The following is a 22,520-nucleotide window of genomic DNA, read 5'->3' as shown; positions in this document are numbered from 1 at the left end:
AAAACTGTTCTTCAGTAAAAAGCTTTCTTCAGCTGATTGCATCTCTTGACTCCTGGTCTTCATTCATCATATCTGGTCCTTGGGCCTTTAACTGTAAATTCCCCTACAGTATTTATTCATTTATTTTTTATTTAATTAAGTTATTTTGTACTTGGTTAACAAATAAGCTAAAAAGACGGTTGTGGTAGTATTTACATAACTTTTTATTACTTGGTGAATAAAATTTCCTCCAGGAGAAGCAGGTATTTTTGTACACAAGAAGAACCGATTAACTTAAACCTCTCCTACAGACTTTTTAGATAAATAAATAAATATCTACAATGCTCTTTCATTGGTATATATAAAATACAATTTTAACTGTATTTTACTAGTTCAAAGGTACCAGATGTTTTTAAAAAATAATAAAAAAAATTGGAACATATTTGGGTTGTTGGGGTGGAAGAGACACTGAAGAAGGATAAGCGTTATAGAAGATGGATGGATGGATGGGGTGGAAGGGAGGTGGGTGGTGGAATCAGGCCTGGATAAAGAATTCAGAGGCCCCTGGGCACAGTGTCTTGTAGGTGTAGCAGTTCTTTGCAATAAGTGCAAATAGTTGTTAGATGCTATTTATACTTATAAATAGTGGAAGATACTATTTGCACAGCAGTACTGTTGTACATTACATGATGCAGTAATAACATAGAGTCTAAATGACTATATTTATTAATATTATTAAATGGATGCCACCTTATTGGGACAATAAAGCCCTCCCTACACCTACCCCTAACTGATAAACACTTTATTATTAAACAGTCGAAAGGCACTTTATTTCCACTTTTCAAATATTTTCCAAAAGCCAGATTCCAACTAGGGTCCAACGTGTTAAAGGCTACTTTCAGGCGCCACACTTCTTACAGCCTACACCACTGTAGATGTTCATGTAAAATAAATAAATAAATAAATAAATAAATAAAAAGGAAAGAAAAGAGAAGAAAGAAAGAAAGAAAGAAAAGAAATGAAAAAAAAAAGTTTTCTTCTCTTCACTTGGGCCCCAAGTGCGCACGGGCCGTGCCCATAATTCCTATTGGATAATCTGGCCCAGGGTGGGGTGGAATGGTGTGTATGCGTGCGTGTGCTTGCGCGTGCGTGTGTGTGGGGGTGTGTGTGTGTGTGAGGGAGGTAGGGTGGTGTATAAATCGGTCTCTACACACAATGATTGTTTGTGAACCTTTTGGCATTCCACACAGCAGAGCGGTTCTCTTTCAGAGCGCAGCGTCAGCCTCCTTTAGGATGAAGGGATGCTGCAGCTCGAACAGAGGACAAAAAATGAAGAAGCTCTCCCGAAAGCTGGCTTTAGCTGCGGCTGCTCTGTTCTGGATAGCGGCTCTGCTGTATGTGATCCTCCTGAACAGTCGGAGGATCCCTGAGACACAGAGACAGAGAGAGAAAGAAAAAGAGGTGAGTGAGATAGTCAGGGAATAAAAGTGGCCTGATCGGATGGAGGCGACCACACACACACACACACACACACACACACTCTCTCTCTCTCTGCAGGTCAGTGCTTGTGTCCAGATGGGACATTGACTGTGTCAGGAGGCTGGAACTCATCATATTTACCTGATGTGTTTTACACTGATGATGTAGTACAGTATAAATCCTCTCACACTGCACTTCAGTGGGACAAACATACCTGTTTTAATAACATATCTGTTTTAATAACAAACAGAAAAATCCCCAAATTTAACTGCATTTGATTAATTTTATTTTATTGATAAAGTGCTATCATTGTTTTTTTAATGAATATGTATAATGATAATATATAACCAGGAGAATGTCATGATACCTGCTATCGACTTATTTTTCTCCATGACATAATCTCTAGTGTTCACAGGTTTAAAACAAAAAATTATGAAACATTTTCAGGGGAATTCATTTGAGAGAGCAGAATACTGACCTGTCACTGCAGCGCTGTTGTTTCATTATTTATTCTTCACAACAACAAAAAAAAGAGGCTGCTGAGTTGAACACGAAATCTCATTTAACAAACAAAAACAAAACAATAAAAACCCCAAAATAAGAAATATAATTGGACATGTGACATGAGGATGTTACTGTGTCATAAAATTGAATTCAGGTTTATTATGTAAATGCTGGTTGTGCGCTTTACAGCAGTGAATAAGAACCATTAGACTGAATTGAACTTACCGAAACAATGTTACCTGCCAGTTGCCAGTAAGAACTGCAGAAGTCAGGTGATTGTAACTATGGCTCAGCAGCTCTCATTTACAACACACCCTATCTATAAATATTTAGACAACATTTTTGTTATCTTAGCTGTCGATCACAGTATGTTGGAGTTGAAATAATGAGTTCAAAGTGCAGACTTTAAGCTTTAATTTAAGTGGATTTACATCCAGATTGGCTGAACAGTGTCAGAATGATTGCACTTTCTATATGTTGACCAAAAGTAATTGGACAAGCTAACATAAATTTAATCGTCATTTTTAATACTTGGTTGCAAAGTGCCTATAGACATCACCAGACTCTGGGTTTCTTCTCTGGTGATAATTTGCCAGGTCTTTACTGCTGCTGTCTTCACTTCCCGCTTGTTCTTGGGGCGATTTGTCTTCACTAAGTGAAAAGCAGCTCAGTGGGATTCAGGTCAGGTGATTGACTTACTGACAGTTACTGAACAGTCTTCTTCTTTGCTTTAGAAAAAAGTCTTGGATTGCTCTTGAAGAACACTTCAGGTCATTTGTACATCTGCACTATGAAGCAATGAGTTTTGAAACATTTGTCTGAATGTGAGCAGATAATATCTCCCTGTACACTTCAGAATTCATCCTCCTGATTTTCTCAGCGGTCACATCATCAATAAATACAACAGAACCGGCTCCCCTGGCAGCCGTACTCGCCCACACCATAATAGAGCTGGTGTGCTTCATATCACGAGCAGTTCCTTCCTTTCTCCATAAACTTCTCTTACCATCATTCTGCTACACGTAGATTTTTGTCTCGTCTCTCCATAGGATGCTGTTCCTGGAGGCTTTTAAAGATGTTTTTATCAAAAACTCTAATCTGGTCTTCCTGGGTTTGAGGCTTACCAATGGTGTACATCTTGTGGTAAACCCTCTGTAATTTACTCTGGTGAAGGCGTCTTTTGATTGTTGACTTTGGCAGAGATACGGTACGCCTACCTCCTGGAGTATGTTCTTCATCTGGCCAGCTGGGAAGGAATTATTCTGTCATCCACCACACTTGTTTTCTGTGATCTTCCAGGCCTTTTGGTGTTCCTAAGCTCACCAGTGTGTTCTTTTGTTCATGATTGTACAAGTTAGTTGATTTTACCACACGTTGTTTTTGCTATCTCTCGGATAGGTTTGTTTTGATTGTTCAGTCTAATGATGGCTTGCTTTACTGGCCACTGCCATCATTAGCCTGAACTCTCAAAACAAACCCATCAGCTCTTTGGACTTCATATTGAGAGTTAACAGCAACAGATTCCTAATGAAAATGCCAAATCCACTCTACACCTTCTATCTGCTTACTTGTCAGTGAAATAATGAGAGAATAAGAGAATTTGGCCATGGAACAGCTGAGCAGACGACTGTCCAAATACTTTTGATCCCTTAATAAGGGAGGGACCAGATATATAAAGTGTTGTACTTTCTACACTGTTCATCTGATTTGGATGTAAATATCCTCAAAATAAAGCTGAAAGTCTGCCCTTTGAGCTCATATGTAATTTCCGCTCCAGTATACTGTGGTAGACAGCGAAAATAACAATGTCAACATCCAGATATTTATGGCCCTGACTGTATATTATAAAAACAGCATAATTTAGCAAACACAACAGAATGTTCATTGTAATATTTATTAATATTTAATATTTTAAAACATTACTTTTTTCTGTCCTAGTGCCTTATTATAAAATTATATAACATATGAATCACTTATTTTTACATTGGAGGGGAAAGAACTACATTAAGCGGATGAAACAATGCCTTTTAGAATATATTTCAGTAATTCATCTGGACACATCATTTCACTAAGTGGCCTTCAATGCCACTACAGAATTATTTAATGTCATCCAGATAGCTGTGTTCTCCTGAAATCTGGGCTATATGATTAACATACCATGAATTATTCATACAGTACCTTTCCACTCCTAGATCCAACATTTTAATACTTCAGTATCCTTACTGTATATTGTATTCTGTTATCTGAATTGTGTAAATGAAAATGTCAGATTTAGTGCTCCTACTGTAGACTCCACAGGCTTTTAGCTGATTTTATGCAGCCTGAACTGAAAGCCTGGCCCTCGTCATGCTTTGGAAAAGGACACCTACAATTACCCACCTTTATTACCGGTTGTTAAGATGATGAAGTCGCTTTTTCAAAGCAGCAGGTTATGACATCCTCACCAGCACTGAAAAAACGTGCAAGGTTGCTTCACACTACAGAACATCTACAATGCCCTTCTGTACCATTAAATATCTTCCTGTCCTGCCCTGTCTCTGTCATCATTCAATGCTACATATAATTGTCAGTTTACAGGGTTTTTCCCCCAACATCCACATATAGCCTAATTAGCATACCGACCTTATTATTCTGAAAAGTTAAGCCAGTTCAATCAGCACAGATGCTGCATTTAATCAAATGAGACTAATACCTCTTGCTAATGCTTTGACTATCTGTTTACTTTCTTACCTGGCCCAAACAACATAACTTGGCATCGACTTCTAGCTAACATTAATGCAAATGTTTCACTATGTAATAAGCTATGTAATAAGTTAGCTTTGAATGATGGGCTGGATGACTGACGTGTTTGTGGTGTGGCTGATCTAACCTGCAATGCTATTCCATTGGAAGGAAAATACCTTTATGCATATGGCTGTCTTTTTTTTTTTTTTTTTGCCTGAAAAGGTATAAAAAAAAAAATAAATAAAAAAAAGGGGGAAAGGAAAGAGGTCATGATTCATTTTAAATAAAGAGTATTTATAAAGCAGAAAAATCCATGATGCTGTTCTCAGCTATTTTCAAGACCAGCTACATACATGTCAGGACCAGTAATACAGCTGCTCGATTATCTACAGAACTCCTAACAGCAGACTGATCTACAACAGTGCATGATTGCTTTTGTTCCAGATATCAAATACAGAATGGGATGATCTCTTGGATGAGTTCGAAGAGAAGAACTACCTCAACGCTGACAGGTGGAAGCCAGGCCAAGATCCTTACAGTCAGTATGCTTTCAATCAAAGAGAGAGCGAGAGGATCCCCAGCAACAGAGCACTTAAAGACACCCGACATTACAGGTAGGCTGTGTGTTTGTGTGCGTAAGGTTCTACTTCACACCTGAATATCCCCTAGTACGTGTGCCCACCATGCTGCGACTATGCACAGTCTGTGTCTGTGCTATGCACAGTCACTTAGGTTCCTTTGACTCTACTTGACTTGGTCCATGTCAGACCTTTTGTGTATCTTGGAGATCCCATGGGAAAAATCCCATGCTCCAAAGCTCGTGATAGACTCCCATCATCTCCCATCAACTCCTCTAGGGTGTGGCAAGAACATTCTTATTGTCACGAATCGTGACGGAGCAGAGATAGGACGGATGCAAGTGCAGGATGAACAGTTGTTTATTAGAAAGAGAGACAGGCAGACAAATCCAAAACGTGATCCAAAACGTGATCCACAAACATGCAAGAGGTCAGGCGATTGGCAAACAGGCATACACGGGGCAAGGCAGGAATCTAGGTCGATAAACAAAACAAGAAACAAACTATGACGAGGGACTGGAAGTGGATAACCCAGCGTGCACTGACGATGACGATGACGATGACTACGAACTTAACTAACTCTAACGTATTAATAATCTTCCGCGCTGTGTGCTAGGAGGCGCGCGGTATATATGTGGACATAATCAGCGTCTAAACTGCTAGCAGCTGAGAGCAATACAGACCCACGTGAAATCCCAGCCAATGACAGAACAGGGAGGAGACATGACAGAAACATAAACAAAACACACGTGTCCAGATGTCATTACGGTCAACAACGGAAAAGCAGGTGCTCGCGCATTCGCGCTTAGAGCACGCTGCTTAAAGGGGGAATCATGACACTTATATTCTCTCAGTGGCTACTAGCAAGATTAGGTTCTCTTGTTGGCTTACTAGACTTGTTATCATCCCTCCTATGCTCTCTACAAATTAGCTAGAAATTGTTCTAATGCTCAGTATGGCCCTGATGCACTCAGTGCTCTGATTTTTCACATCGCCTGTTGTCTCTTGCTGAGAGCGACTTGCTCTACACAGCATTCAGCAATGCTGGTTCTACTCAAGACCCTTGAAAGGGCCAAAGAGACCCTGATTCCAAGTGCTGCTCTCGCTAGTGGCTTAGAAGCACTGGAAATCCAGATTCGTTGTCACAGACACATGCACAGTGTGGGATTCTCAGCCAGGATGTTTGCACACATAAATTTGATGACTGCCCCCATGGGTTGAATAATGACTACACAGTAGCAGTCTGGGATATTATCCTGAATGCTAGAACCCTGTTAGCCCATTTTGCCAGGGGATGGCAGGTCCCTGTCTGTGGTAAGTGTACAATAATGTTATGGTAATGTGGTGGCTATTTCAGCATAGCAGCATTTCTGAAAGAAGTTAGATGCAACCAATCACCATGCTCTCCCAGGAATCAGGCATGGGATTTCCCCCTTGGATTGGAGTTCCTTAACAGGGCAGCAGAACTGCATGCATGCGCTGGTGACACAGGGTTGAGGTCTAAGGTTATGTTTCCCAAATTTGTGAACCAGGTGACTGACCTCACAGTGTTCTGTGAAAGTCAGTTTGCAGAACATTCCCTATTGTGTTCGGTACGTGCCTTATTGCACTATTTGAACCACACAGCAAATATTTGTTCATCAGACCAGTTATTCTTCTGTCTCAGTGCAAAGACATGGGGTGCTCCCTCTCTAAGCAGAGATTATCCCACTGGATGACAGGTTATTACCACAGCCTACTGACCGGCTTCAAGCTGTGACGTACCTGATGGGTGATCCTGAGAGGCGTACCACTCTAGGAGGTCTGTGCTGCAGTAGTCTGGACTTGATTAAAAAATTGAAAAAGGCACAACTTCAAGCAATACTTATTTTTGCTTTTTGCTATAATGAAAAATTATTGTATGAAGACACCACTGCATTGTGTTGTATTCCATGGGTTCCCTGTCACTCAGAACCATTGTCAACCCAGTAGTTACTCTGCGAATAGGTTCACAGAACTATAATCCCACCAAAGTCTAGTCACGCACTAGAGGATGTCCAGATGTTAAAACACTGCCATTGTTCATAGCCTCATAAATACAGACGTAACTAATGATTTCTTGCTGCTTGTTTCACAGCTGCCTTAGACATTCTCTCAAAAAATAAGTATGATTTATCTGTCATGTTTTATATATTGACACATATGAATAATCCTGCTCTGTTTGCCAAATACCTTGAAAACTATACTATAGCTTTCTGTTAAATACAGTAATGTTAAGCTGTTGGCTGAGTATACTGTATATTATGCCACACAATCACAAGGGTATATTTCATCTGTTGGCTTGAAATGAGTTCCTTGTAGGTTTCTCAGGTCTCACTGTAAATGCAAGTCGCACAAAGGCAGAAAGTGGGTTCCCAAACAAGTATTGTAAAGCCCACTGAATAATGAGTGATACCCCTAAACATGAGATTCATCTGCCTTGTCTTTAGGGTACATGAGAAGGGATAGGGTGACAGTGAATAAACAGAAATAACAGTACATTTATTTGAATTATTTTATTTGTAAATTATGTAAATACATGGTAATGTATCATTATTTTTCTCTGGAACAACAGGCCAAGCACAGTGGGTAAGATTGTGACTGCAATGCAGTTCGGTGTACTTCTAAAAAAAGACAAAGAGAAAAGCATGATGAAGGAACACAAGCTGCTGCTGAGGAAGAGATAGTGAACCACACATAAAATGTGTTAATGCCTCCAGAGAGAAAGAATCAGGCCAGTGCATTAAGGAAATATTCATACCTCTCCACTTTTTTTTCTATTTTTTCTATTCTACAGCTTATGTCTAAAATGGTTTCATTTTTCACATTAATCTCATAATGAAAAAGCATAACCAGGTTTTGAAGAATTTTGGTAAATTTATTAAAACGTAGAAAAATCTCACATTTACACAAGCAGTCAGGCCCTGTACTAGTTTGTAGAAGATCAAATTATGTTTTTTTTACAGAGAATTATTCAATGCAAAATATTATATAAATATTGATATATTACTTATTACATAATATTCTTCTTCTTTCCGCATTTTTATTCTTTTTAGAGGAAAAAGACATATTAATGGAGTAAGTTTTAAAATGAACTAGTTGTTGTTGGACATGTTGTCATGTAATGAAATATCAGAAATATGCAAGTGCAGTTTTTTATTAAAGAGAGGCAGACAGATAATCCAAATTGTGTAGCACAAACATAGTCAAAAGGGGCAAATGGTCAGGCGAACGGCAAACAGGATCAACTAGCCAAAGCGAGAATCAGAAACGTGAAGACAAAACCGGACCAAAACCATGAAACGAGAAACACGAAGATAATAGGCTTGGTACGGGTCTGGCAGAAAACACATAACACACGATACTTTGCATCTAACAAAGATACACAAGGGGTTTAAATACTAACGAAATCAAAGGTAAAACAAACAGCTGTAAATAATGTTTTTAATGAATTTACCTAAAACATGACGAGCTCCGAGTACACCTGAGGCTGCTGACAGAGCCAACCAAGTTATGCTCATGCCTGAGACTGACAACACGCCCAACCAAGCTCTGCTTCCACCTCACGCCGATGGGACGGCTCAACTAGCTCAACTCTTGCCTGAGGCCAATGGGCTGGCCCACCAAGTCAAGCTCCTGTCTGAAACTGAAGACACAGCTTCCCAAGCCTGGTTCTTACCTAACGACCCTGGTGAACCTGCCCTAGCCTCATGTCTGCTCCTCGGCTCCTCAAGGCACCAGCTACTTGTTGGACAATGCCTGCCTCTGGACCTGAGGGGCTGTGTGAACATTTTGCCCAAAGGGCCAGTACCACCGGGGGAGGGAGAGTTTTGTGGCACTTTGAGAAAAGTGGGGGGGGGGGGGGGGTTGGTTGGTTGATTCCCCTCAGGATTTTCCCTCGCTCTGAACGAGAAGCATGCAGCATGCTCAGTTGTCTCTGTTGTTAACAAGCCTTTCTACTGTGTTGATATTACTGGTTTTTGATTCTACTTTGTCCTTGACTGTGATTATGTGCCTTACCTGCTCCGTCACTAATGAAGTTATGCTTGCTTTCAGGCAGATGGAATCACAACAAGCTCAGAGAAGAGCCGTCAGAGATGTTTGGTGTATTTATTTCATAAATTTGTATAAAAACAGCATTCTACATGTATATGTGGTGTATTATGGCTTTTTTTTTTAATTGGGCTTGGAACGTTCTCCGTAATGATGACACTTGGTCACTGTGTAACTTTGCTCCGGGGAATGCTGTGTCATGATTTCTGTGCCCTGTCCTCTCATCAGGTGTACAATGCTGCACTATGACACTGAGCTGCCATCCACCAGTATAGTGATCACACTGCACAACGAAGCCCGCTCCACTCTACTGCGTACACTGAGGAGGTGAGACAACCCCTTTACACTTAGTTCTATTAAACAGTACCATATTCAAAAATAAATAAAAGTAGTCAGGACATGCTGTTAGCACCGACGTTCTTCAGCTTATAAACAGATTTGTTGGTGTTTTGTGAAGATGGTTACTCTCCATAAAAATAAGTTATAAAGGGTTCAGGTTTGCTAAAAGTAGTAATAATACTTCCCTACGTTCTTAAATACCATACCATATATGTGAAGTCAACATGGGTTACGGTTGGAAGCAGGTGGAAGAACTTGAGTGTCCTGCAAAGAGCCCTGACCTCAACCCCACTGAACACTTTTGGGATGAACTGGAACACCGACTGCACCCCAGGCCTCCTCAACATCTTATTATGGAGCTTATTATAACATCTAATGGGGAACAGATTAATATTAATGCCCTTAGTTTTGGAATGAGGTGTTCAGTACGCAGGAGTCACATACTTTTGGTCTTATAGTGTATATAAGTGTGGGCAGGTGTGACCTCAACCATTCAAATTAGAGTCTCAGTTTTACCTCAGTAAATGTTTCCCTCCTTTTTTCTCCAGTGATTTCTGTCAAGGTCCGTCATATTCAAATATATACAGATGGAAAAGGACATTTATGCGTCAGATGATAATGTGTCAAGTTTTTGCCACATTAAAAGCACCTTCCAGGACTTTATCCATTATAGTATCTTACTTTGGTGCCTTATACCTAATACTTCTCAAACTTATTCTATTTTTTTTTTTTTTTTTTTGAATGAATGTGATTTTCCACCTGTCAGATAAAAAAAAGCTCATCTAACTCAGAATGATGTGTCTTTCATCTTCTCTCTGCCAGTGTGCTGAATCGGACGCCTGTGCATCTGATTCATGAGATCATCCTGGTGGACGACTTCAGTGTGGATCGTAAGTCATGACAGTCAGTATGTTTACAACAACAACAATAATCCGATATTAACCCGATTAAGACGATACTCTGATTAAGAATCTACCATGTAAACAGCGATTATTGATGACATTAATCTGGCTAAAGTCATATTCGAAGTAAACACAAATTGAATTAAGACATGTGTAGTATTCCTATTTTAGTCACATGATTGACGTACATTACAGACATGTAAACACCTTAATCACACTATTAACGTCATGTGGAAGCATTTTGCGACAGGACACATATACACACGACAGTGCTCAACCGTTTTACGGCAAACAAGAGAGCACGGCTGTATCTGAAACTGCGTAGTTACCTACTGTATAGTAGGCAAAATATGTGTATTTCTATATAATACATAGTAGGTAAGTATGTGGTTTCAGACGCAGCCCATGGCTTCAAACAGTCGTCTATTTGCACGTACAACATGACAAATACTTAATTGCACTTGAAGCTTTTGGAAAATTAAAATTGAAACACCCAAAACTGTATACGGTACCATAATGAAAACGAATCGTATGTCGATACGTGAAACTCTGGAGGGAATGTCGGACGCCGTGGCGTGGTGAAGCAATGACGTGTGCTGTTAATCAATCTATGATCTATAACATGTAAAACAGGAACATGAAAGGAATATTCTAAAAGCAACTCATGTAAACACCTTAATCACAATATTTTATTATTCAGAATAAGTTCAATAATAAGATTATTACTGTCCATGTAAATTTCAACAACTGTTGTATTGGCTTATCTTGAGTAGCACTATTTGGGAAACAAGGCATGGTCCTTAATAAAAATTAATTAATTAATTAATTAATTAAATAATAAGGGCTAGTATTATAGCTTGGAGAAGAAAAGATGAAGTGATTTGATAGGACTTATCAATGCGTATTCTTTGTTCTTTCAGCAAGTGACTGTCTTTTTCTCACCAAGTTACCTAAAGTCAAGTGTCTTCGCAATAAACAAAGAGAAGGTAGGCTTGTTTTAATTTCTTCGTATACATGTTCTCTGTAATTATGTGCGTACTGGTTAGCAAGTTAGCGTGAGCAGATGTCTGCTATAGTACAGCCAAAGACATCACATCCAAACACCCTTAAGGCCTGGCATTTGTCACATATGTCACATCACATCAGAGGCTGATCCTAAAAGAGCTCCAAATATTTGGTGGATTTTCCACATATTAGAGGGCCTGTCAAGCCAGTCACCATTAAGGAGGATGTGAAGTACCTGGTGATCTACCTGAACAACAGACTGTACTGATAACACCAGTGCACTGTACAGAAAAAGACCAGAGCAGCCTCTATGTTTATAAAAAGGCCCAGATCTTTCAATGTCTGTAGCAATCTACTGGTGCTAGTAAGTATTAACTCACTGGAGTCAAAGAGAAGAGGATGCTAGCAGTTTTGGAAAGCATTCGGAACAAGTTTTCACATCTTCCCCATGACACATGTATATAGGAGTATCTTTAGCCATTGGCTTATTCTAGTAAGCTGCTTAAACAAGCACTGTTGGGATTTTTTTCTGCTAACTATCATGTTTCACAATACTTGCTGCCCTGTGCTCTGTTTCCCAGAACAAACCATAGACTGTCAATATAAAAATAATCATTATTCACATGCATAACATCACTCACATGTCTGTGCTTGAATTTTTCTGCTGTTCTTCTGCATTCCATGTTGATGTTTTTTTTCTTTGGTCACACTTGTGTTGTTTTGGCACTGTGTGTATGTGTAAATACATGTAGTGTGAGTAGTTAGTAGTTAGAGTTAGAATGCAATCAGTTCCCAGAATAGCTGAATAGTTTAACAGTATTAACACTTCCTTGTATAGATCCAAATTATTAGTTGTTGCGTTATATATTATTTGTTCCAATCAAGATTTTTGGTTTGTTCCACTGTCACACATCTTTCACATTACCTAGACAGTTATATTACCTCTAAAAAAACAACAACAACAAAACATTATGATGTAAGCAGCTTCATGCGACACATTATAGTACAAACAGTGATCAGGACTCTTGATATATGAATTTGCAAGCAAAGAATTTTGTCTTGTGCCTGACTAAAACACACAGGGGCTTTGGGAAATAATTATGTTGTTACATCAGCGACTGCTTCCTTTATCCGTAGCTACGAGGCGGGGTCACTGCCCAGTGGTTTAAATGGCACTCTTTGTTTAGTGAAATTCCATTAGCGTGGGTTTCCTTGCTGAGCTGTTCATTGTTTAGGATGTTACAGCTGTCTTAATAGATGCCGTGCCTGGACGGTGATGTGTGAGGTAAAGCATACAACAGCGCTGCACTAGTGTTTCTCATTCCTGGTCCCATAATACCCATGCAGTGAACATTTTTTTGTGTTGTTTTCCTGTTCAGACCATAGGTTTGTTAGGATCAGGGAGAAAAAAACCCTAAAGTGTCAGTGCAGAGATAGTACAGTACAGGCTGTGGATTAAAAAACTACTGGGCCACACTATTTTGCAAATAGGATATCTTTAGTAAAAGGTTTTTTTTTAAAAAAAAAAAAAAAGAAAGAAAGAAAAAAAAGAAGAAGAACTGCATTAGGAGAAGTGTGTTTTCATGTTTGAGTGATCTGTCGTGGATCTGCAATTCTTTTAATACCTGGCAGAAGTTAGACAGCAACTGTTTCACCTACCATTAAAACCAAAAGTAAGCTGTGAGGGAAATGGAAGACAATGCAGGGAATCTCCGCAGCCCGAGTACAGGACAAAGACTGTTGGTTTCCCACCAGTGAGAGCTGAGAGCCTTCTGTTTGAGGTGAGATTTCTAAGCATTGTAACCAGATGTGAGGTTTCCGTGAGAGGGTTAGATCAGAGAGAGGGTGTGACAAGAGATGGCTTGGTGCTTTACTGGTATGATGTCTGTAATGTACATGGTATCTACAATGGGAAAAATCCTATCCACTGCATCAGTGATTTGGAGGATGATGAATCACAGGCTGTACTGTAACTTAGCACCTATTTGTTACTCAGGGTTGATCAGGTCCAGGGTTCGAGGGGCAGATGCTGCTGAAGCAGAAGTCCTCACCTTCCTCGACAGCCACTGTGAGGTCAACAAAGACTGGCTGCCTCCACTGCTTCAGAGGATCAAAGAGGTGCTGAATTCTTTGACTTTCTTGTCCAACACAAACCCATTGAACCACTAGCTACCGTATGTGCCTAATTTTCAATATGGCAAGTCGATGTTTACACAACTGACATTACAAATGATTTTCTTTTGAATTAAATATGATATATTATAAATGGACTAACATCCTATACAAGGTGTATTCCAGCTTCATGCCTAGTGATTCCAGGACAGGTTCTAGATCCACCATGTCCCTGACCAGAACAAACACATACAAATGACCACAATATCATAGGGAATAGGCTGAGTTGCTAGATGCCTGATTAAAAATAGCAGGATGGCTTGAAAAACAAACACAATATGAAGAGAACATATAGGAGGGTAGATACGATTGAGTAAGAACCCTAACAGAGTAGGCCCAATCGACACAATCTGTCAGGAAATGGGGGGGAGAAAATTAAATTGCTTGGAATACAAGTGAAATAAATAATACAGTAGTGGTGTTCAATACTATTGTTCTTTTTTAAGTTTACGGATTTGCTAGTTCATGTTTTAGGTATGTCACACCACTTAGTGAATTTGGTGCATTTCAACAAATGCCTCTTTAGTAGATTAGTGAGAGCTAACATATCAGGACATCAGGAACCAGCGAACTAGGATGAAATTTAAGAACTTTTATTACAGTATTTAGAAAACAATAAGAAAAAAATATAGTTCTCCTGCACCTGCGTGAAGTCCCCCCCCACCCCCAACGCAAAAAGGCCCCAAAATAGTCTCAATAGTTTGTGCTCCATTTGTGCTGCCTCCATTTTTAAAATATTAGACATCGAAACGCTCCAAATTCACTCCAAATAGTCTCGTATGTTTGTGCTGGTCGGTGTGAGCACTCTTTTAGAGTCGAATTGCCAAAGACTTTGTCAAGACTAATCGTCTCATCATTTGTCGTCTCAACAATTATCTTTACTTCATTCACTGGTCTCTCATGATTGAACTTTTCATTTATTTACAAGGAGTATCATCTGCTACACTAGGTGCAAGTGACACTTCTGGTCAAGATGCTCTTGTGGAAATTAGTGTTAAGTTAGTATAGGAATAGTCGATATAGTTACTAAATCAAAATTCGTGTTTATTTGAAACAATACATATTTTAAATGTGCGAATTTATCCAAATTGAGCAAGCCGGTGGCGACTGTGGCAAGGAAAAACTCCCTAAGATGTTAAGAGGAAGAAACCTTGAGAGGAACCAGACTCAGAAGGGAACCCATCCTCATCTGGGTAACAACAGATAGTGTGAAAAAGTTAGTTATGGTTTTATATGAAGTCTGTTTGGCCTTAGAAGCAGCCTTAGTCCCAGCACTCTGAATTTGGAGCATGTGGGGGGCTGGTGACGTCATCGCACCATAATTCAATGTCTATTATTTTAAAAACGGAAGCAGCACAAACTAAACTTTTAACGGCACAAACCACCACAAACGGAGCACAAACGATTGAGCCTATTTGGGGTGAATTTGGAGCATGTGGGGGGGCTGAATGACCTCAGAAGAGCCTATAAATATTCTTTTAATATTTCCAAAACCGAAGCAGCACAAGCGAAAATTTTTATGGCACAAACCAGCACAAACGGACCACAAACGATCGAGACTATTTTGCTGACGTTTTGCTTGGGTGGGGGGCCAACTTTACGCAGGTTTCACACGTTAGTAATTTCCCATCTCACTGCACAAGCTCGAGTTTGATGTTCTGTGCCAGAAGCTTGCTGAATGTATTGTGCTGAGTAAAAGGAAATACATTAAATATGTTAAGAAAAGCTGCTTTATGACAGGCTTGGCTAATTTCAGGACCCAAGTTGTATTGCCAGCCCAGTGATAGACATCATCAACATGGACTCATTTGCCTACATTGCTGCTTCCTCAAACCTACAGGGTGGTAAGAATCAAAACTGAAACCGTTCTGTCCACATCCACTGATCTACTGGTCACAAGGATTGCATTATTTATTATATGGAAAAAGGCACAGCATAAGGAATATTTAATCTCAGTTGCTTAAAATGAGTACACAGTGAATATAAGAACCACTGCTTATATGTGACTGGCTCATTTTCTTATCCTCCTTCTCAGGCTTTGACTGGAGTCTCCATTTCAAGTGGGAACAGCTATCTGCTGAGAAGAGAGCCAAGAGAGTCAACCCCACAGAACCTATTAAGTAGGTGAAAAGGAGCATTAAGAGGGGCTGTTCCCATATCTGAGCTAGAACATACAGCCAGTGATTGGCAGCCTGAGGGAGATAAAGCCTTCCAGCCTGTGCACCAGCTGAACATTAGTTCAGTCATAGCCTAGTTTGAATGTTGAACTACTATTTACTATTTTGTTTTCTTCAAGTACATAGTGATGGTATTTAATCAATGGACACCTCGCAAAAATACAGTTTCTGTACTGGAACACATACATGAGAGAGATTATAAAACTACACATCAGCTGTTTTTATATCAGTCAACGTGGATAGCTCTTTCCTCGTGTAGTACAAAATATAATCAAATTGCGATATTAATAAGGCACAACAGAATATGTATGTATATGTATACACAACAGAATATTATCAACATTTACCATTAATGTAATTTATGCATTCATAGATTCAAATGCATATTAGGATTACGTTCGCAGGCATTGTGCATTTTTTCTCGAGTTGTTTCTTCATTAAAATGGCGATAAATTTGTGGCCCGAAGGCTCAAAAAACCGAACAGATCAAGCAAATATCAACATAATCTCAATCATGTGTGTAATATTTCCTGTTAATGTGGAATTGTGTTTCTAATTGACTGGTGATGTGACTAACGACTAACTGTATGGTTCAGGACTGGCTTAGGATCAAACGTTCAGTGGTGCTTGAAAGTTTGTGAACCCTTTTGAATTTTCTATATATACACTCACAGAAAATAATATATAACATTGGTTCATTTTCCTCAATAAATAAATGAAATAAAGTATAACGCTTTTATTTCAGTTGTTTAATTGGGTTCTTTTTATCTACTTTGAGGACTTGTGTGAAAATCTGATGATGTTTTAGTTTATATTTATACAGAAATATAGAAAATTGTAAAAGGTTCATAAACTTTCAAGCACCACTGTACGTTTAGCTGGTGCAAAAAGCAGTGGTTGGGGTTTTTTTTGCATGCAGTTTGTCTCATTCACCTTCCCTTTACTTCACAAAGCCCTGTGGAATTGCTGGCCTGATATAGAAGAGACTAGATTAGAGTGAAGTAGTGGGCATTGCCTGTCTGACATTGAAATATGTCAAACACATTTGAAATACAATTTAAAGATTTCTGAGTTTATAATTTAATTAATAATTTTTTATTGGCTTGTATTAAAATAGTGATACTGTAGTCCAATACACCACTGCATGATCTCTGAACACAAACGATATGTATTGTTAGTATTTAGGCTGTTGAGTAAGGCCAGATTGGACATTGTATACAATAATTAATTGGCTACAACTTTTTAGCTGAGCTTCTCCTTTATCATTCAGTCCTTCCTATTCATTTACAATAACATATTCCCTTAAACTCAGGGGGAAAAAATTATATGAAATTATACCAATTGCTATATACAGTACATGTTATTGATTTTACATCAGAATATCTACTAAACAGACCTCTGGGCATTTTAATGGAAACAGTTTAAATGTAGACCTCATCTGTGAAATAATCATTATTCCAGCAGAGTTATTAATAATTTCTCAATATCCTGAAATCCCCAGGACACCTGTTCTTCCTGGAGGGCTCTTTGTAACCAGCAAATCCTGGTTCAACCACCTGGGGAAATATGACACAGCCATGGATATCTGGGGGGGAGAGAACTTTGGTGAGCGAGTGTGTGCTGGTATCCTGTGAGTCCATGAATGCTGCAAAGACAAGTTGCTTATAATATATCCTCATTCTCTGTAACTATTTCAGTGTGATAAACCAGTTTGTTTGATTTACTCTGATGTATTTGCATAACAGGTTTTTAAATAACTTCAGCTGTTACGAAACAGGACTCAACAGGAAGTAAGCGCAGGAGTAAAGTCTTTATTTACACTTAAGGCAGGAAACACTCGTTTAACTAAGGCTTACACACTCGTTTAACTAAGGCATGAACACGCATTTAACTATGGCAAAAACACGCATTTAACTATGGCATAAACACGCATTTAACTATAGCATAAACACTCATTTAACTACGGCATAAACACTCATTTAACTATGGCATAAACAAACATTTAACTATGGCATAAACACTCATTTAACTATGGCAGGAACACTCATTTAACTATGGCATAAACACTCTATGGCAGGAACACTCTATGGCAGGAACACTCTATGGCAGGAACACTAACTATGGCAGGAACACTTTTCTAACTATGGCATGAACACTCTTCTAACTATGGCAGGAACACTCTTCTAACTATGGCAGGAACACTCTTCTAACTATGGCAGGAACACTCTTCTAACTATGGCATGAACACTCTTCTAACTATGGCAGGAACACTCTTCTAACAATGGCAGGAACACTCTTTTAACTAGAGCATGAAACTAGGAACAGGAAACAAGACAGAGCATGGACACATTACTGCCTGGCACCATTATACATTCCGTCTTTCCTTTAAGCCGTCATTACTCTACACTAATACCACCCAACGTGTGTAGCAACGTGAGGGGTTTAAATAACCAGTCACAAATACCTTAATTGCTGACAGCTGGCAACACTTCACAACACACCTTCGCACCTCCACCAATAGCTGAACCGGGCAGGGACAGAACAGGAACCAAAACAAGTGCACATATCCATTGTAAAGAAAGTCTTAGCGTCCATGCGCACTTCAAGCACGTGCACGCGTTCTCCAGCAGGCTGTGCATGTCATCGCCGCAGCACCATCTGCCGGCGAGATCGTGACAACAGCTATTCAGAGATTTTTATTTATGTTTGGGTCAGTGTGCCTTTGGTTGCTGTAAGCATGAACAACTGATGTTCTACCAGAACTGATTTTGCTCTTCATGGTTTTTTTTTTCTGCAATACAGTTATCATGTTGACAGAAAGCAGCACAATGCATATTCTGCTTTAGCAGTATTTTGTTTAGCTCTAAATGCTGATTAAAATTCCATACTAATGCATTCCTGGTATTTTCACCTCCCCACAGAGATCTCGTTCAGGGCGTGGATGTGTGGGGGAAGTCTGGAGATTGTCCCATGCAGCAGAGTCGGCCATGTTTTCCGCAAGAAACACCCATACATCTTTCCAGATGGCAATGCCAATACTTATATTAAGTAAGATCCCTTCAGCAGTATGTTCATACTTACATAATCGTCAACTAGCCCACAGCATCATGTATAACCCCACAGTAGAGAGGTTTATCAAATTATTTAAATACTCATTTTAATGCACGTGCTGTTATGTGTGTAAAAATTGCAATGAATCATTTATGAATAAAATGTAGGCCTAATCATTGGTATCACGATTTCAAGGCAGAGATGGATGCAAGTGCAGATATATTTTAATTAATACCAAAAAAACACACAAAACAAGAACTATGAATAGGCAGCAAAACACTAAGTCAAAGAATAACAGTGAAACAAAGACCATAAACACAGCAACAGAGACAATGGCAAAGAAAGACAAACATAAGACAAGGCGTGCAGTGCAAACTGTGGCTATATACACATAGGTGCAGGTTAACATGACCTGATTCAGGTGCAGGTGATCATGTGACTGTGATGCAGTGAGGTGCAGTGGCTGCTGGGAACTGTAGTTCAGAGTTCCTTCTCTGATATACATGACAATTGGCAAAGGTTTGAAGTTGTAAAAGTTACATATTTATTTTTTCTGATCCTCTGATTTGCCTCCTTCATTGAGTCTACATGTAAAACAAGGTACTGGACAGAGTCTTAAAGACATTCTTTAAACAGGTTACTCTAACTGCTGTAACAGGACATCTATGGATATTGTGTATGCATGTATTTTTATTCCATACTGCTTAATTTTAGTGTGATTAGTGTTTAAATTGTTTGGTACATTAATATGGAGTCATGATATCTCCCACTTGACTCATCATCATTTCTGGCCTGATCTCTAGACAGATCATAAATGAATTGCCTAGAAGTGAAAGTTATTGCTCAGTCCCATGTTGTTCAGAAATGTTTTTCACCTTGACAGAATGCCAGCACACCTAACATTCTGTCTTGTTCGCTGTGTTTTTCATGTATCGATTATAAAAGACATTACTTGAGTCTTGTTAGCTATTTCATTTTTACTTGTTGTGTTTAAATATGAGGTGTGCAAGTGCAGATAGATTTTAATTAATACCAAAAAAAAAACCACACAAAACAAGAACTATGAATAGGCAGCAAAACACTAAGTCAAAGAATAACAGTGAAACAAAGACCATAAACACAGCAACAGAGACAATGGCAAAGAAAGACAAACATAAGACAACGCGTGCAGTGCAAACTGTGGCTATATACACATAGGTGCAGGTTAACATGACCTGATTCAGGTGCAGGTGATCATGTGACTGTGATGCAGTGAGGTGCAGTGGCTGCTGGGAACTGTAGTTCAGAGTTCCTTCTCTGATATACATGACAATTGGCAAAGGTTTGCTTTTGAAGTTGTAAAAGTTACATATTTATTGTTTCTGATCCTCTGATTTGCCTCCTTCATTGAGTCTACATGTAAAACAAGGTACTGGACAGAGTCTTAAAGACATTCTTTAAACAGGTTACTCTAACTGCTGTAACAGAACATCTATGGATATTGTGTATGCATGTATTTTTATTCCATACTGCTTAATTTTAGTGTGATTAGTGTTTAAATTGTTTGGTACTTTAATATGGAGTCATGATATCTCCCACTTGACTCATCATCATTTCTGGCCTGATCTCTAGACAGATCATAAATGAATTGCCTAGAAGTGAAAGTTATTGCTCAGTCCCATGTTGTTCAGAAATGTTTTTCGCCTTGACAAAATGCCAGCACACCTAACATTCTGTCTTGTTCGCTGTGTTTTTCACGTATCGATTATAAAAGACATTACTTGAGTCTTGTTAGCTATTTCATTTTTACTTGTTGTGTTTAAATATGAGGTGTTGGCAGTTTGTATTTGCGATGCTTTTTCATGATGCAGTTTCATCAACATGACTCAATCCACTTATCCGCTTTCATGCCAGTTTTACAGCAGGTAAGCACAAAACGATTGGTGAATAGGGTCACCATGATTGCTACTCAATATCCTTATGCTAAAATCATTTACAATTGTGGTGTTGTTGGTTTCAGGAACACAAGACGTACTGCTGAGGTGTGGATGGATGAGTTTAAAATCTTCTATTACTCTGCTCGACCGGCAGCCAGGGGCAAGTCCTATGGAGAGTGAGTTAAGCCAAGTGCACAATACACAACTTTCAGAAGTTGTTTGGTGGACGTAGCAGTGTGTAAACTACACAAGTGTTCGTAGATGAGTCTAACACACTACACCATCTTTTACCTGGAGAGATCCCCTACAAAACATACCTGATTGTTAAATTCCACTTTCTCCTGATAGTAAGCGCAAGAGGTGTCTATCATGTTACTTTATAACTGTTTTGTATGGAAACAAGAAAAAAAAGAAATAAGAGAATTATATGGAGGAAGGATTGGTTGGGGCGGTGAGGCAGTGGGGATCGCCTGTTCTGCAAAGAGAACCCGAGGTATATTGCAAAAAAGGCAACTATTTTTATACTTTGCACTACCAGCAATCATGTCATGTTTGTATTTATTTTTGCTGGTCCTAACAGTCTTTTAGGAATGACATCAGGAATCTGCTGCACATGACAGCAAAAGAATTTGATGTCCTCTCTGACATGCTTGACGACTACGACTGTGTGAACACCATGTGTGGGAAAGGGGATCTCTGTGTGTTATGATAGGGAGTCACTATACTATGTAAAAAGGTTTCATCTCTTGTTTTTGTATCTCCTGGCAGCGTTCGTGGTAGACAACAGCTAAGAAAGAGTCTGAAATGTAAATCCTTCCAGTGGTATTTGGACAATGTCTATCCAGAGCTCAAGTGAGTGTGTGTTATTGTGTGTTATGTCTAATTGGCCCTCTTTCCAATTGGTATTGTGTGTTCTTATGGGACTGATGATTGAATCTGCGTATACAGAACTATTAATTACACAAGCAAGTGGGAAAATAAGTAGCATGCTATATTTTGTTCCAGAGTTCCAGATAATTCACATTCGAAATCTGGAGTGATCCAGCAAAGGCAGAACTGTCTTGAAGCTCAGCAAGCTGAGGGGCAGGATGTTCCAGTGCTCAAGCTTGCCCCATGCATCAGCACCAAAACTGCCAACCAGGTATGACAGAGACTCTGAGAGTTAAAGGTAATGGAGTAATTGCTACCCAGCAATGGTGGGTCTTCCTATTATATATTGCGAAGCACGCTGGTATGGGCTGAGACCAGTGGCAGAGTGGGAGATGGTTTTTTTTGTGTATATTCCACCCAGTGAAGGTAGCAGTTGCAGTAATATTATGTAATATTAAGTAATAATGCTTGTGGATTGATGCCCCACATTGCTGATTGAGGAGCCACTGGAGAGATACCATGTCCCAGCCAAAGTGAGGGATCCTGGATTACTACAGTGACTTCACTCAATGTCTCAATAGGGTCAATAACATCTGAGTGGTACAGGCTGGAGGTGGAAATTATCACAGGCTGCACCATCCCAGTGATCCGATTTGCGTTGTAGATGAACACGCTGGTGAAGTCATGTAAACCAGAGGCCCAAATTCAAAGTCAGGGATTTGTCAACTACCAATCCGAACCTTTATAGATGAC

At 39.3% G+C, this 22,520-nt stretch overlaps 1 protein-coding gene across 3 annotated transcripts in view; it reads left to right on the top strand.

Annotated features, from left to right (window-relative positions):
- Positions 1-1,129: 1,129 nt before the first annotated feature.
- galnt14 (UDP-N-acetyl-alpha-D-galactosamine:polypeptide N-acetylgalactosaminyltransferase 14 (GalNAc-T14)) overlaps positions 1,130-22,520 on the top strand; it is a 30,384-nt gene continuing 8,993 nt past the window's right edge. For all 3 annotated transcript variants that reach the window (XR_008388231.1, XM_053646724.1, XM_053646710.1), the window contains exons 1-13: positions 1,130-1,440; positions 5,131-5,300; positions 9,564-9,662; positions 10,497-10,564; positions 11,497-11,562; positions 13,578-13,699; positions 15,510-15,597; positions 15,789-15,873; positions 17,432-17,535; positions 18,852-18,978; positions 20,981-21,073; positions 21,666-21,749; positions 21,903-22,038. Coding sequence is in view for 2 of the 3 variants with exons in the window: in XM_053646724.1 (XP_053502699.1) it covers positions 1,195-1,440; positions 5,131-5,300; positions 9,564-9,662; positions 10,497-10,564; positions 11,497-11,562; positions 13,578-13,699; positions 15,510-15,597; positions 15,789-15,873; positions 17,432-17,535; positions 18,852-18,978; positions 20,981-21,073; positions 21,666-21,749; positions 21,903-22,038 (1,488 nt within the window). In the remaining variant the exon portion in view is untranslated. The remainder of the gene's footprint in view (positions 1,441-5,130; positions 5,301-9,563; positions 9,663-10,496; positions 10,565-11,496; positions 11,563-13,577; positions 13,700-15,509; positions 15,598-15,788; positions 15,874-17,431; positions 17,536-18,851; positions 18,979-20,980; positions 21,074-21,665; positions 21,750-21,902; positions 22,039-22,520) is intronic.

Source organism: Ictalurus furcatus, chromosome 2, assembly GCF_023375685.1.
Source record: "Ictalurus furcatus strain D&B chromosome 2, Billie_1.0, whole genome shotgun sequence".
In the NCBI taxonomy this organism is placed as follows: domain Eukaryota; kingdom Metazoa; phylum Chordata; class Actinopteri; order Siluriformes; family Ictaluridae; genus Ictalurus; species Ictalurus furcatus.
The sequence above is the reverse complement of the archived record's forward strand: the minus strand, read 5'-3'. Positions and strand labels throughout refer to the sequence as shown.